The following is a 12,932-nucleotide window of genomic DNA, read 5'->3' on the forward strand; positions in this document are numbered from 1 at the left end:
TTAATTTAAATCAATCAAAAAACAAAAAAAAAAAAAAGAGAGAGAGAAAATTAAACTGTTGATTTATTTCTCAATCATTTATTATTATTAGAAATAAAATAAAAATAAAACAAAATATAATTGCGTGTGCTTGTGCCCGTGTGGCGCAGTCTCAATCACATCGCATGGTGTAGAAACCCTAAATTTTTTTAATATAGATCTATTTTTGTTATGGCGGCAAAGACCCAAACATTTTTACGAAATCCCGAAAAACTCCCTGAGCCGAAAATGAATCAAATTTTCATGAGTTCATTAGCGCCCGCCCATTTGCACCTCCAATTTGGCGGCGCGAGAAATAAATATTTGGGGGAATCGAAGCCCTTTCTCGTCATTTCACGCTCCCGCGCGCCTTAGGGTTTTCGTATAATTTGTATTTATACCCACCCGAGAATTTTTTTTTCACATTCGCCCCCCAACTCTCACCGAAATACTATTTCTGTTGCTACTCCTGCTTGTCGCTTTACATTACCGCCTCAACCTTAGCCAATCGCCTCTTCACTGCCGCCTGCCTTTTCGCTATCGCCGATTCATTTCAAGGGATAAGGCTCTACTCCTCCCGAGTTTACTTGCTGCATTCTTCTCCCCTGCAACTAGATCGTGGTGGTTTTGGGTATTAGGTTTGTTAACTGCTGATTCGTATTTTGGGTTTGGTGCTGTTCCTCGCTGTTTTGAGTTAAATCTTGAGTTCCTTTGTTTATTCTCGCCGATTGCTCGATTCGTTTTGCTCTGTGAGTTCGCTGATTGGGTTGATCAGGCCTCTCTAGGCTTGGCTTTCGGGAATCTCTCCTTTGGATGTGCTAGATCTTTGAACAGAAGGCCGCAGTCGAATGGATCTGAGTGATAAAGTGAGTGATCATGCTGATTTATCATCTTTCATTGCTTGATGAAAAACAGAATGTTTCATTCTCATCTGAAGTACTAGTACGATCAGGATCTTAGCGTTAATGTTATTTGATTGTTGACGCTTTACAGGGCTCGGATTGCGAAGGGGTAAGTAGCCAGTCCCCGCCCCCGGATAGGGTTTCCCCTAGCGGCTCTACTGTCAAAACTTGTGCTGATTGCGGAACCTCCAAAACCCCCCTATGGAGAGGCGGTCCTGATGGCCCGAAGGTATATATTAAGACGCACATGACTGAATTAAATTAAACGCAATGGCTGTGGTAGTATTTCGTTACTCTTGATGCAGCAGCATTTGGGTCTATGTAGATCTTGAGTTCATTTTGATGATATATATTTTGCATCTGTTAGCTTATTTCCGTAGATGCATTTTAGTGGTCTCTATTTTAGCCGGGTGAACATTTCTACTGTTAGACAAGATGTGAGGATTTACATCTTGTTGGAGTACATGTATCTTTTTCCTTTTAATTTTTTTTTTGTTTTGTTTTCTTTAAAGAAGTAATTTTCCTTTCCCTGAGGTGGATCGGTTGTGATCTGATGCGAGAGTGTTGTCGTTTTGCCTGCAGTCACTGTGCAACGCATGTGGGATCAGAAGCAGGAAGAAGAGGAGGGCTCTTTTGGGCGTGACGAAAGAAGAGAAGAAGGGCAAGAAGTCAACAAGTGGGAAAAACTCAAGCAGTAACAGCGGCGGCAGTAGCAGCAGCAGCAGCAGTGGGGAGAGCTCATCGTTGAAGAAGAAGCTATGGGCATTCGGGGGGAGGGAAGACGTGGCGTTGCAGAGACCGCGATCGAACACTCCCCGGAGGAGAAAGCTGGGGGAGGTAGAGCAGGCTGCGTTTCTATTAATGGCTTTGTCATGTGGCTCTGTCTATGCATAGATAGCTTAGCTTAGCTTAGCTTATTAGGGTTTTGGTCCTCTACTGACTGTACTTTGCTGCTCTGCTGTAGCTGTTTGTACTCTGATGACGATGATGATGGCATAGTATAGTATAGTATAGTATAGTATGAAAAGAAATCAAAGAGAGTGGTCTAAATGGGCTTCTCTCGGTCAAATGTTGTACTCTGTTGGTCAGCATTTATTAGAAAAGAAAATCAATTTTAGTGCTATTGCTATTGTTGTTATAATAGTGGGGAGTAGTATCTTATAATCTTGCTCTGCTCTGTTCTCTCTCTAGTTCATGCAAGCAATTCTTGAAATGACACGTGTTGTGCTATTTTTCATGGTCCGTCTCCTTAAATTTCAATTTATCAGATGAGATTGGATATAATAGTTGTAATATATTATATAGTCATTGATGATATAGCAATTGTGTGCTGTGCGGCTGTAGATGATGTTGATGATGATGCACAAGCTGTAGCCTGTTGGCGTCTTCTAATTTCTACTACTAACGACATCCAATGGAATGGAGGATCTGTCCTCTTCTCTTCTCTTGTCTTGTCTCTTGGATAAGGTGTGTGTCGATATCTAATTTGGTTTTGGTGTCCATAATACTGCCCCATACGTGTCATATTCACCTCACAAAGATCAAGTCATGCATTGAGATTTGTATCCAGCCCAATACTAATGCTACTACAAATTAACAAGGATGGATGCATAATAGTTTAAGTAATACTACTACATTTTTATGGAAATTTAAAAAACAGAGGCAATTGAGTTAACTTATTATAATAATCCAAAGAGGTATGTATGGTGAAATACTATTATTATTATTATTATTATTATAATTATTATTATTATTACCAACATATCTTCAACTAAGCGAGCGATTCTTGTCAAAAATAATTAATAGAAAAAATATGGAGGACGGTGACGCGAATAGAATGCGGCACGAAATAAAATATGGCTGTTTATGAGGGAGGCTGAGGCTCCACTCTAGTTCTAGTGCCAACTGTATACGTACATGCATACAGCTCATCATTTTATTTTATTCTCCATTGTTTCAACTTTTTTCTTCCCAAATGCTGTCAATAATAATAATAATAATAATAATATTGTATCTATAAAAAAGTATGATGCAATGCACAGAAGAAGAAGAGAGTAGAGAGAGGGAGAACAAAGTCAGTCAGAAAAGAGAAAAGAGGTATACGAAATTAGAAATTGAATCCCTTTTGAATTTCTTTCTTTCTTTCTTTCTTTCTAGGCTACACCACCTATACGCATGCATTACAGACCACTTTCTTATTTCTATTTCTTACGACGGGGGAGTTTGAGCTTTGACGTTGATTAGGGAGTTTGTAGGTATAGCAATGGGATCAATCTATCTATCTATCTATCTATTTATCAATCTTGCTGTCCTGTCCTGTCCTGTTCTGTTCTATTAATTAATAATGGTAGGGGTAGGCCTGGCTGGCTGCTGAGTCCAAAAGTGAAGAAGATCAACGGTCGGTCATTTGTAATCTATATATATATGCTATCATCGTATCGTATCGTATAACTACTACTACTATGTCTATAACCAATTTGTAAGTGATTACAAGAATCACTACTACTGCCTGCCTTGCCTACTCCTACTGCTGAATTATTAGCAGCAGCAGCAATTAATTTGTATTTGTATTTGTATCTGTGTTGTGTTGTGCTGTGTGCTGTGCCAACTAATTAATTATACCCACCTACATAACTAACTAACTATCATTATTCACTTGTTACTTCTCCCAAACTAGCTACCAAGAAAGAGAACCAATCTTGAATCTATGCTTGATATATATACACATGTATCAAAAGTAGTTTAGTCCCCAGTGCAGTGCAGTGTGGTACTAGTGCTTTATGGAAAAAAGCACTTTCAAAGCCTTCTCCAAAAAGCATTTTGGATCGACTCCATCCCATTAATTCCTAACATTATTACAACACCAGGCAGCTACAAATGATGATGATGATGATTTATTGATATTCACAAGACGGGAGTAATTCATTCATTAATTAATTAGAGACCCTCATTTCACTCATCTCATCTCATCATCTACAAAAAAAAACTTTGGAAAAAAAAAAAAAAAATCAGTGGGCAACCTAAGCTAATCAATCAATAAGCTATGTGGCTGCTGCTGCAGATCTCAATTATTTTCACAATTTTAACTGTAACAGAGCAAGAAAGATCGAAAGAGAAGAATTTCAGTACTTAGCTTCGAATAAAGTTGTCTGTCTTCCAGATAAGATAAAGCCCTCCACTCCATCATAATATCGTCTTCCTCATTCTGCTGCTTTTGCCATTAATTCCAGTTGTCAAGGGGAGATCCGCCGATACGATCCCAATACCACAAAAATAATTTATTTATTTATTTGTTATAGTATTATTATTATTATTATTTCCTTGATCTATTTCTCTTGTAACAAATTTCTACCACCAAAAGCCAAAACAGAGTAGTATTATAAATATATATATATATTTAATAGTTTTCTCAATAGACCACCGCACAGCTGGAAAGCCAAGTGACGACCACCAGGATCAGCGGCGGCGTCAGGATTCTGCGGAAGGACGGTGGGGATACCGACGATGTCGATGACGACGACGGCGGAGGGTTGTAGTAGTAGTAAGGGAAGTAGGGAACAATCGGGTTCGGAGGCGGCGGAGTAGGCCCCGTCGGATACTGCTGCGGCGGTGGTATGAAATAGCCACCGCCGGACGACGGATTCTGCGGTGGCGGATAGTAATACGTGGAAGGCGCTGGCGGCGGTGGGGAGTAGTAGTTGTTCCCCGAGCTGCTGGGGGAAGGCGGCGGAGGGCAATTGACGTTGGAGCTCGGTGGCGGCGGCGGCGGTGGCGGGGGCTGCGGCGTGTTGCAGGGATTGTCACAAGCGGAGCACATTGTGCAGTCAATGTTGTATTTCGATCCAACCCACGTCGCAGAAGTACTTTCGTTGTTCTTCGAAGTCACCACCGAAGGCACAGTTGTCGATGCACAAAGTATCACCATCAGCATCCCCATTAATACGAAGCTCCTGCAACATCTGATCTGCATTCTTGCCCGAAATTAAAATTTATGGAAATCAGAATCGATTGGGGAATTCACGAAAACGGAAGCAATATTTATGATGAGATTGGCAATGGCAATGGCAATGGCGATGGGAAGAGAGAAAAAGAAGAGAGAAAGGGGCTTGTGTCTCTTGGCTTAGAAGCCACACTATATGTGTCTTTATGGGCATTAATTGAAAAGGGTAACCTTTCACCATAATTTAAATAAATAAATAAATAATTAATTAATCAAAAAAATAAATAGTAAAGTGGCTAAACTTTAAACAATACTACATTTTTACATCTTTTACTTTTTCCCTTTTGAATTTGGGGTTCTTTGGTGTATTTTTTTATTTAATTTATATACAAATAAATAGTACCTATATTTGGCAAAAGGTTAACACCGACGGGCTGTGCACTTTACTATAGTATTTTTTCGTATCGTATGTCATCCAAAAGTCATTGCTGTTGAATAATTGAATTGAATTTGAAGGGGTTTATAATTGTTGGCTTTTTTTTTTTTTTTTTTATGTACGAAAACACATCGATTATTGTTATTTTTAATAATAATAATAATAATAATAATAATAATTCGGTATGAATTGGGCTAATAATAATGCATGTACATGGGAATGGGAATTATTACAAACGACATAAAACCTTGCAAATTGCATGTAAGAAATTAGTTATATATATAACACCGGCCAAATCAAACTTTCCAGGCTGGTGTGATCTTGATACATACATACATACAATTCATGTACTGCTTTTTAGAAATGCAACCCATATATATATACATATACATAAACAGTGAGAAAATCAGATATAAACGAACCAAACCGAACTTGTATAAAGGCAGGCAAGTAGAGATGAGATCGAGATCGATCATAGTATATAGTTTCAGCTTCAGAATTAACTACTGGATCATTATCGTCATCGTCATCACCTCAACTCAATTATTTCTACCTGGATTCAGATTCGGAAAGAAACAGATCTTTAAATTGCTAAAACCAAACCGTAGTTTTAGTTAAACAACATATACTGACTGACCTTATAAGCATATATATATATATATATATAATATACACGGGACGGACGGGAGTATGTACACAGGCAAACGCCTAACGACGACCAAGCTAGCTACATGAATCGCTCGCAGTAGATCTGATGAGCACGAACCAATCAATCAGATCGATATATTCCACTGCATATATATATTTCGACTAGCTAGAGCTGGAACTGAAAACGATATATATCCCAAGTCAGAGCAATTATAATTTTGCTGTGCATGTTCTGCTTTGCATAACATGCTGCAACATCGAGCACATTACTCGAGCTTCAATCCTAGAGTCGAGGGATCCACCTGCTTGACCAAAGAATGATGCCCGGCAATGAATTCATACTTAAAAAATACGTTAAAAAACAAGGACAGGTGCTCGCACGTGGAAGAAGAAAAGAGGCGTAGGTATGCATGCTAGACAGGTAGATTATCCAAATGGTACCCATCAAAGGCCAGGTCATTCTCAACAGGTGCGGCAGCGCCTTCCTCATGCTGTAGTGACAACAAGAAATCATATTCAAGAGAGAATCTAGTAAAATAGTACATAAGTTGCGCAGGATGTAAGAAGCTTACCTGTTTGAGAAGGGCGCTCATGAGGTCCTCCTGGACAAAGTGCTCCGGATAGAGGCCATTCTGGAATCCCATATCAGGTAGCCTTTCAGCCTTTACCCTGAATTGATTGTCGGCTACTGACGAAAAGTGTTGCGGAGGACACATATTTGGAGCGCTGCTTAGCCCCTCGGAAACCAAGTGCGCTGTCTTGTTAACAGATGTATACCTCCTCTGATTGGAATAGAATCTTTGCGGCTGAACTGAAACGGACGGCAGAACTTCCAGGCCTCCCGGTGCATTGGAATGTTGAGGGGCGTCGATGGTTGGTCCAGCACTTTGTATACGCCAATCTTGGATTCTATTCTGATTGAGGTCATCGAAGACATTGTAACTTGGAAGAAATCCTCTAGATCCCTTCATTTCTGAGTTCACTTCGTCTTGCAGCTTAGGCGGGAGGCTCGAAATTCCTGAATTACTTGCAACTGAAAAGCCATTCCTCGGAAATTCTGTGGGAAGACTCGCGGGAAATTCTAATCCAGTCGATGCCTGGGAAACTGAAGTATGCACTGGTCCACGAACACTGTCGATTCCATTCCAAACCAAGACAGCACTTGGAATTGCCTGCGAATGAATAGGCTGCGCAACAGACCCCGGCACGCGTCTTCCATTTCCATCAGTTTCGTTTAGTGTTTGAGTCCTCGACTGCGGTTGAACCATCTGTGTAATCAAAGCGCCACTTTGGCCTGCCTGGGAGTGGACCTGCTGCATACTCATATCGCCCAAAGTCTGCGAGGATTGTTGAAAAGCAGCTAGCTGTTTTGAATCCATATTTGTCGGTATTCCATGAAGTAAGCTTGCCTGCTTGCTGTTACCACTTTGTTGTTGCTGCTCCTCCACAAACCTTAATTTCGGATTCTCGAGGCTGAAAAGATGCCTTTGATCCACGAGTGTCGCAGAATTGGAAGTAGCCCTGCCGAGCGCAGCCGCCTGGATTGTAGCAAGACTTTGGGGCTGGAGCTGACCTGTAGCACCAAAAGCTTGAAGCCTAGCATCATTTATCGAAGACATTGCTCCAAACGCCACATCCGGAGGCCCCAAAAAGGCGCCGCCAAGCCCATTTGGATGCTGCGACACACCACTAAGCCGTCTCAGATACAGACGATACTTCTGAAAAAGATTGGTTGCTTGAAGTCAGGGATGAATCATAGATGTTATCTTTACATCAGAAAGGTAAAAAGAAAACACAATCAGCTCATTTCGAGAACTCGACCGTGATTCTTCACCATATTAACCTACGGATAAAACAATAGCAAAAAAAACAATCCCACCTGAAGATGGCTTGCAACATTCTCTCTTGTAAGTCCAGGAACGCTCATCAATTCCAGTATTTTCTTCGGAACAGCCTCTGAAATTATGCGCGGAAGCAAACCAATTAGGAAAAACATCGGAGCACAAGCAATTAGGTGTTAGTAATTTAAACAAGGGCAAACGAATCAAAACAAAACAAACGGCGGTTCATACTGTCTATCCCAAGTTGATTAACGGCAGTGACAAATTGCTGGTGGAGCTCGACTGACCAAACAACCCGAGGCTTTTTCAAAGTGGAAGTGTCATCCCTTTCTTCAGTTTCATCCTCGTCGTCCTTGCGTTTCTTGGAACTTTTCCAAGTTCCTTCATTAGCTGAGGATGAATAGTCCAAATCTTCGGGCACTTTCTGTTCCAGTCTCCCATCGTCTATGCTTCCCGACACTTCACAATCCCTCTCCTTCCACTCATTCTTCTTCTTGCGAACCACATGCTGCCATATGTTCTTCAACGCTTCCATCCGAACCGGTTTTATAAGATAATCACAAGCACCGTGTGTAACGCCCTTCATCACAACATGTTTGCTTTCATCCGCCGACATCACTAAACAACAGGAATTAAATATTTCACTTCATTATTCATATGCCAACAAACAGAACACACATATATATACATATATATATATATGTATATGTTTACTTACTGATAACTGGCAGATCCATCTCAAGTCCGACATGCTCCAGAAGCTTAAACCCATCCATGTCGGGCATGTGCACGTCGCTTATAACAATGTCGTAGCCATTCTTGTTATCCCTAAGAAACCTCAACGCAAGCTCAGCCTGATTGCACGTGGTTGCTGCAAAATGCCAAGAACAGTTAGTTTAATTAGTCTCCTAAGTCTAAAGTACGAATTATGCACGAGATCTGCAGTCGACTAAACTAACCACTCTTTGTAATAAAGCTCATGTTTCATTACAACATTATAAACACTCCACACTGCAGCTATTCAATTGCAGAGTTATTACTGTACTACAAAGAAAACCTTACTTCTCCACACCAAAACCACAAATCCTGAGGTAAGATCTGTCAGGCACATACACATGTAATAACGAGGCAAACTGCATATGGAAACTCTTAGCTTTAGTAAACATCAATAAATTCAGAGAAAACAAGGCAAGAGAAAGAGGAAGAAGAAGAAACAAACAAATTCTTATCAGGATAAAACTGAAGTTAAACACAGCCACGTGAGGGTTGGAATGGAATAATACCTTCATAATGGCAATTTCTGAGCATCTTCTCCAAGATCCTCAAACAAGTAGGGTCGTCATCCACAACAAGCACTCTCAGGCCAGCAGGAAACTGGTCCGAAACTCTATCCTTGGGGCTCCACGAAGCGCTTGAGCTTGCGAAGGATAGGGGTTTCACTCCAAGATCCATCAAATCCCCCCCTCCCAAACCCTACAATTAAACTTGACCTTGGTTCGCAAGCAAACGCCAAACCCAGATGGTAATCGAAAGCCCTTAAATTATTTTCAGTACCGACTGAACTCTTAAGCAAGCCACGAAATCCAGTAATCCATAGGGTAAGCGGAGCATGTAAATAGGGTATATACTAACTTGTTCAGTTTCTTCCACGAAAGAAGATTTCGAGGAAAATGATAAAGAAGAGAGAAGAAGAAGAAGAAGGGGAAATTTTTATTCGCTTTAATATAAATACCTTATGAGAGTGAAAGACATAACATTGAGTTGAGGATGGCTTGTTGTCTCCTTGAGCTTGTTTTTTCTTTCGATTTGTTTATTATTGGAATTATATATATATAAAATATTTTGGATTTCCTTTTTCTGCTTAGCTAGCTAGCTAGAGAGGGGTGGGGGTGGATCCATTGAGATGTGGATCCAGCTCATAGATGAAATCAGCAAACCCCACGCCAGCCAAACATCCTTTTTCGTATTCTATATCCTACTTAAATGTATGTATGTATGTATATTTAACCATCTTCTTCTACCACAAAAATCAAAACTTTGAAATAAATGCTCTTCTTTTTTGGTTTTAGAACAAAGGGATAGAGAGAAAGTCTATAATCTAAATGTAATTAATCTATATCTAATACAATACAATCCATTCCCAAGCAAATCTGTAATTAGTAGTAGGTTTGTACTACACACCTACACATGATGGCCTGTCTGAAAAAGGGGTTCTGTAATTTTTCACTTATTTTGATGTGCAAAGAACACATGACTGCATTTGCATTGAGGACGCCATACTTTGCTCTTTCCCATGAATCCACCTTTCGCAGGAGAAGAGAAGATGAAAGGAGATGAGATATGGGAAAACAAACAAAAGGCTAGAATTATATATTATATTGCTACATTTCAATATCATTAGTTCTGTACTATGCAGACAAGTAAAAAACAAAAAAAAAAAAAAAAAGAATTGCTATGAATGAAGGGGGAGGAGAGTTAATAATAAGAAGCTCAATTAATCAAGGATGAAATGAACAAGAATCAACAAAGGTCAAACCCCACTTGCACTTGCTGTCCTAAAATTTCATCTAATAGCTAGCTAGCTCAGATGTACAGCTGTATATTCATTTCTTAATTTACCCACCTAGTTTAATAATTGTCTCATGCTTTTGAGATTTGCTATATTATTTTTAAACGACATTTGCTGTTGCAATGTTTGCATCTTTTGATGACCTGACCAAAAAGGGTCAAATAAAATAAACTATACACTACATATGGGCGACTGGCTATGCTTTTAAGGTTTAGGAGAAGAAAGAAGGTAGGTTTCTGAGGAGGAGATTGGAGAGAAGAATCCCACGCCACGTGGCACCCTACCCTACCTGCCTCTACACCGTAACTGTAACTATAAGCTGGCTAGGTAGTAGCTACATGGGATTTTGATTTTGATCTTAATTATGTAGAGACAAACACAAACAACAGTCGTCGTCGTCTTCTTCCTTCGTCGGTGCAGTTTTCTTGGCTTGCTCTTTCCATGGCATCCCCAGCAACAGCAGCAGCATTACATGAGCAATGTTCGAATGAATGGATATTCATTAATATTTTTAATTTATTTGTTTTCACTTGTGCAAATGGGTCGCGATAATCAGTACTGTGTGGGGGTGGAGGGGAAGTGACACGTGTCGCTATCCGTGTGGGTACATAAGAGTTTTAAGTGTAAGCGTGTAGATGGGCCAACGCGGAGAAAGAAAGTACTTGGGCTAGGCCCAGATCTCATCATAGGTGGGCCCCCAGTTAGGTGGTGCCGTACATTACTCTCTCCCACTTGCCTCCACTCAGACTCTCTCCTACCCAACAAAACTTTCACAGTTTCTATTTTTATTTTTTAAAATTATATTTTTATATAGCGTAAGATCAATTTAATTGTGAAATGTATTGATGGAGTAGTATTTTATAGAAAATTAAAAGAATTGTACAATTGAAAAAGAAATCAGTAGAAAGAGCCTGAGGCTATAATCTATATTATTGCACGTAATTAAAAGTACAACATATTTATTTTATTTTAGCTTTTAAATATTATTAAGGAACTTGGAAGTGGGACACGATAATAAAGGAAGTTATGTTATGATATGATAGCAAAGACATTAATTAGTGCCAGCAGTAGGCCTTCGTATTGGGGTGGAGTCGATTGGATAGTTTTTATATTTCAATTTTATATGATATTTAGATAGTTGGAATGAATAATTGGCGGGCGTAGGCATTATTCTAATGACCCATATATATTATGATCATGTCAATGTCAAATTAATAAATGATAAAATAATAAGTTAATCATTCTCTATAATAAAAAAGACAAGATCTTAATTAAATGAATAAATAACAAAAGTCGTGATCACTGCCTAAACTTGAAACAATTCACTTTTAATTTTGACTAACTCGAGAATTTTGGACAAATTACTGTGAATTGTGTATCAATCGGTCACCGAGTTAGAACTATTGTAGGATACATCATACTGAATATGTATATAATCAATTTAAATTAAAACGATCAAAAATCAAACTGCATATCTAATATAGCCAGACCAGACCAGACCAGATCAGACCAACCTGTTATTTCTAGAGGTGTTTAAGAGAGTGTGTATATTTAGATTGAAAAAGTAATAAAATATTTAGAGGTAAAAGTGTACATAAGAATCGTTTAATAATACACGTACGCCCACGCCCACGCCCTTAATTACAACATTAATTAATTAATTAAGCTCTATTCACACGTGGACCACTTTACTTTATTAATGGTAGATTGATTAATTGATCTATATACATACTAGTATTAAAATCAAATCACATTTTTTTTTGATATGGACTCATTGATTATTATTATTATATAATATTTTTTGTAAGATAATTAAAACTTTGGTATTATTAAAATTTTCTTAAAATTTAAGATAAAATAATTCAAATTTTTTTGAATTGACTTTTGTCAAACCATTAGTATTAGAAAGCTTAATTAGTTGGATAGTGATACTACACAATTGATTCATACTCAATACAACACCTGAATTGCTCAAACATACATATAATAGTTTTAGCTTAATTGGTTTTGATGTTTATTGTTTTAATTTGTTGTAAATCTTTGTAATTAATTTTTTATTCATTTGGATGCATTTTTATTTGGTAACGATTCCTATCATAATAGTATTATTTCGTTTATAAAATTTTCATGTTGATTATTACCATTATTTCTTTTTAATTTGGATATATAGTGCAAACTGTGTGATTAATATAAGTGACTGCTTTATTAATTATTCCATTAGATACATTATATTAAGTCCCCATCCAAAACCTAATTCCAGCTCCAGCTCCAGCTCCTCTGCTAATTCAACACTAATCAATCAGATGTTTGTTTCTTTTTTTTTCTACAGATATCTCTTTTGTTTGAGTTTTTTTGATGACTTACATTTATTTATTCTTTTTGTTCCATAGTTTTAATTATATAATTATCGACCTTGATTTGATGTTGATGTTGATGTTGCTTTGTTTGGATGAATTTATATATGTATGCTGTAGGTGTATGCTTATTGGTTTATTTAGACACACAGAATATTGAATTAGATTGATGAAGTTGTAAAAGTAAAACATAACATATGGATTTGATCATAGTCAATAAATAG

At 38.3% G+C, this 12,932-nt stretch overlaps 3 protein-coding genes across 4 annotated transcripts; 1 reads left to right on the forward strand and 2 right to left on the reverse strand.

The window, feature by feature from the left end:
- Nucleotides 1-427: 427 nt before the first annotated feature.
- Nucleotides 428-2,043, forward strand: LOC127251031 (GATA transcription factor 16-like). 2 transcript variants are annotated; one of them, XM_051274593.1, is made up of 4 exons: nt 428-656; nt 794-884; nt 1,012-1,149; nt 1,503-2,043. In XM_051274593.1, the coding sequence occupies exons 2-4, from the start codon at nt 867-869 to the stop codon at nt 1,812-1,814; spliced, it is 468 nt and encodes a 155-aa protein (XP_051130550.1). In that variant the 5' UTR covers nt 428-656; nt 794-866; the 3' UTR covers nt 1,815-2,043. The 2 variants fall into 2 exon arrangements, with proteins under 2 accessions (XP_051130550.1, XP_051130544.1); XM_051274587.1 differs by having other exon boundaries at nt 428-884.
- Nucleotides 2,044-3,363: 1,320 nt separating this feature from the next.
- Nucleotides 3,364-5,053, reverse strand: LOC127247497 (uncharacterized). The gene has a single exon (XM_051269353.1). It carries the CDS (start codon nt 4,888-4,890, stop codon nt 4,330-4,332), a length of 561 nt encoding a protein of 186 aa, XP_051125310.1. The 5' UTR covers nt 4,891-5,053; the 3' UTR covers nt 3,364-4,329.
- An 807-nt stretch (nt 5,054-5,860) lies between these two features.
- Nucleotides 5,861-9,598, reverse strand: LOC127249045 (two-component response regulator ARR2-like). Its single transcript, XM_051271638.1, has 6 exons — nt 9,069-9,598; nt 8,504-8,656; nt 8,017-8,403; nt 7,824-7,900; nt 6,517-7,662; nt 5,861-6,435 (listed from the first exon to the last, which is right to left on the reverse strand). The coding sequence occupies exons 1-6, from the start codon at nt 9,235-9,237 to the stop codon at nt 6,358-6,360; spliced, it is 2,010 nt and encodes a 669-aa protein (XP_051127595.1). The 5' UTR covers nt 9,238-9,598; the 3' UTR covers nt 5,861-6,357.
- Between the last annotated feature and the right edge of the window lie 3,334 nt (nt 9,599-12,932).

This window comes from Andrographis paniculata, unplaced genomic scaffold (genome assembly GCF_009805555.1).
Source record: "Andrographis paniculata isolate CXL003 unplaced genomic scaffold, ASM980555v1 Contig11END, whole genome shotgun sequence".
Classification (NCBI taxonomy): Eukaryota; Viridiplantae; Streptophyta; class Magnoliopsida; order Lamiales; family Acanthaceae; genus Andrographis; species Andrographis paniculata.

What these genes read in the sequence shown, in the direction of transcription:
- LOC127251031 (XM_051274587.1), top strand. An exon ending in GCGGTCCTGATGGCCCGAAG is followed by an intron (nt 1,150 to 1,502) that starts GTATATATTAAG and finishes TTTTGCCTGCAG; the next exon opens with TCACTGTGCAACGCATGTGG.
- LOC127247497 (XM_051269353.1), bottom strand. Translation starts at nt 4,890, where the DNA reads ATGCAGATCAGATGTTGCAGGAGCTTCGTATTAATGGGGATGCTGATG.
- LOC127249045 (XM_051271638.1), bottom strand. Translation starts at nt 9,237, where the DNA reads ATGGATCTTGGAGTGAAACCCCTATCCTTCGCAAGCTCAAGCGCTTCG. An exon ending in TAATCAACTTGGGATAGACA is followed by an intron (nt 7,901 to 8,016) that starts GTATGAACCGCC and finishes GCATAATTTCAG; the next exon opens with AGGCTGTTCCGAAGAAAATA. An exon ending in ATGTTGCAAGCCATCTTCAG is followed by an intron (nt 7,663 to 7,823) that starts GTGGGATTGTTT and finishes AATCTTTTTCAG; the next exon opens with AAGTATCGTCTGTATCTGAG.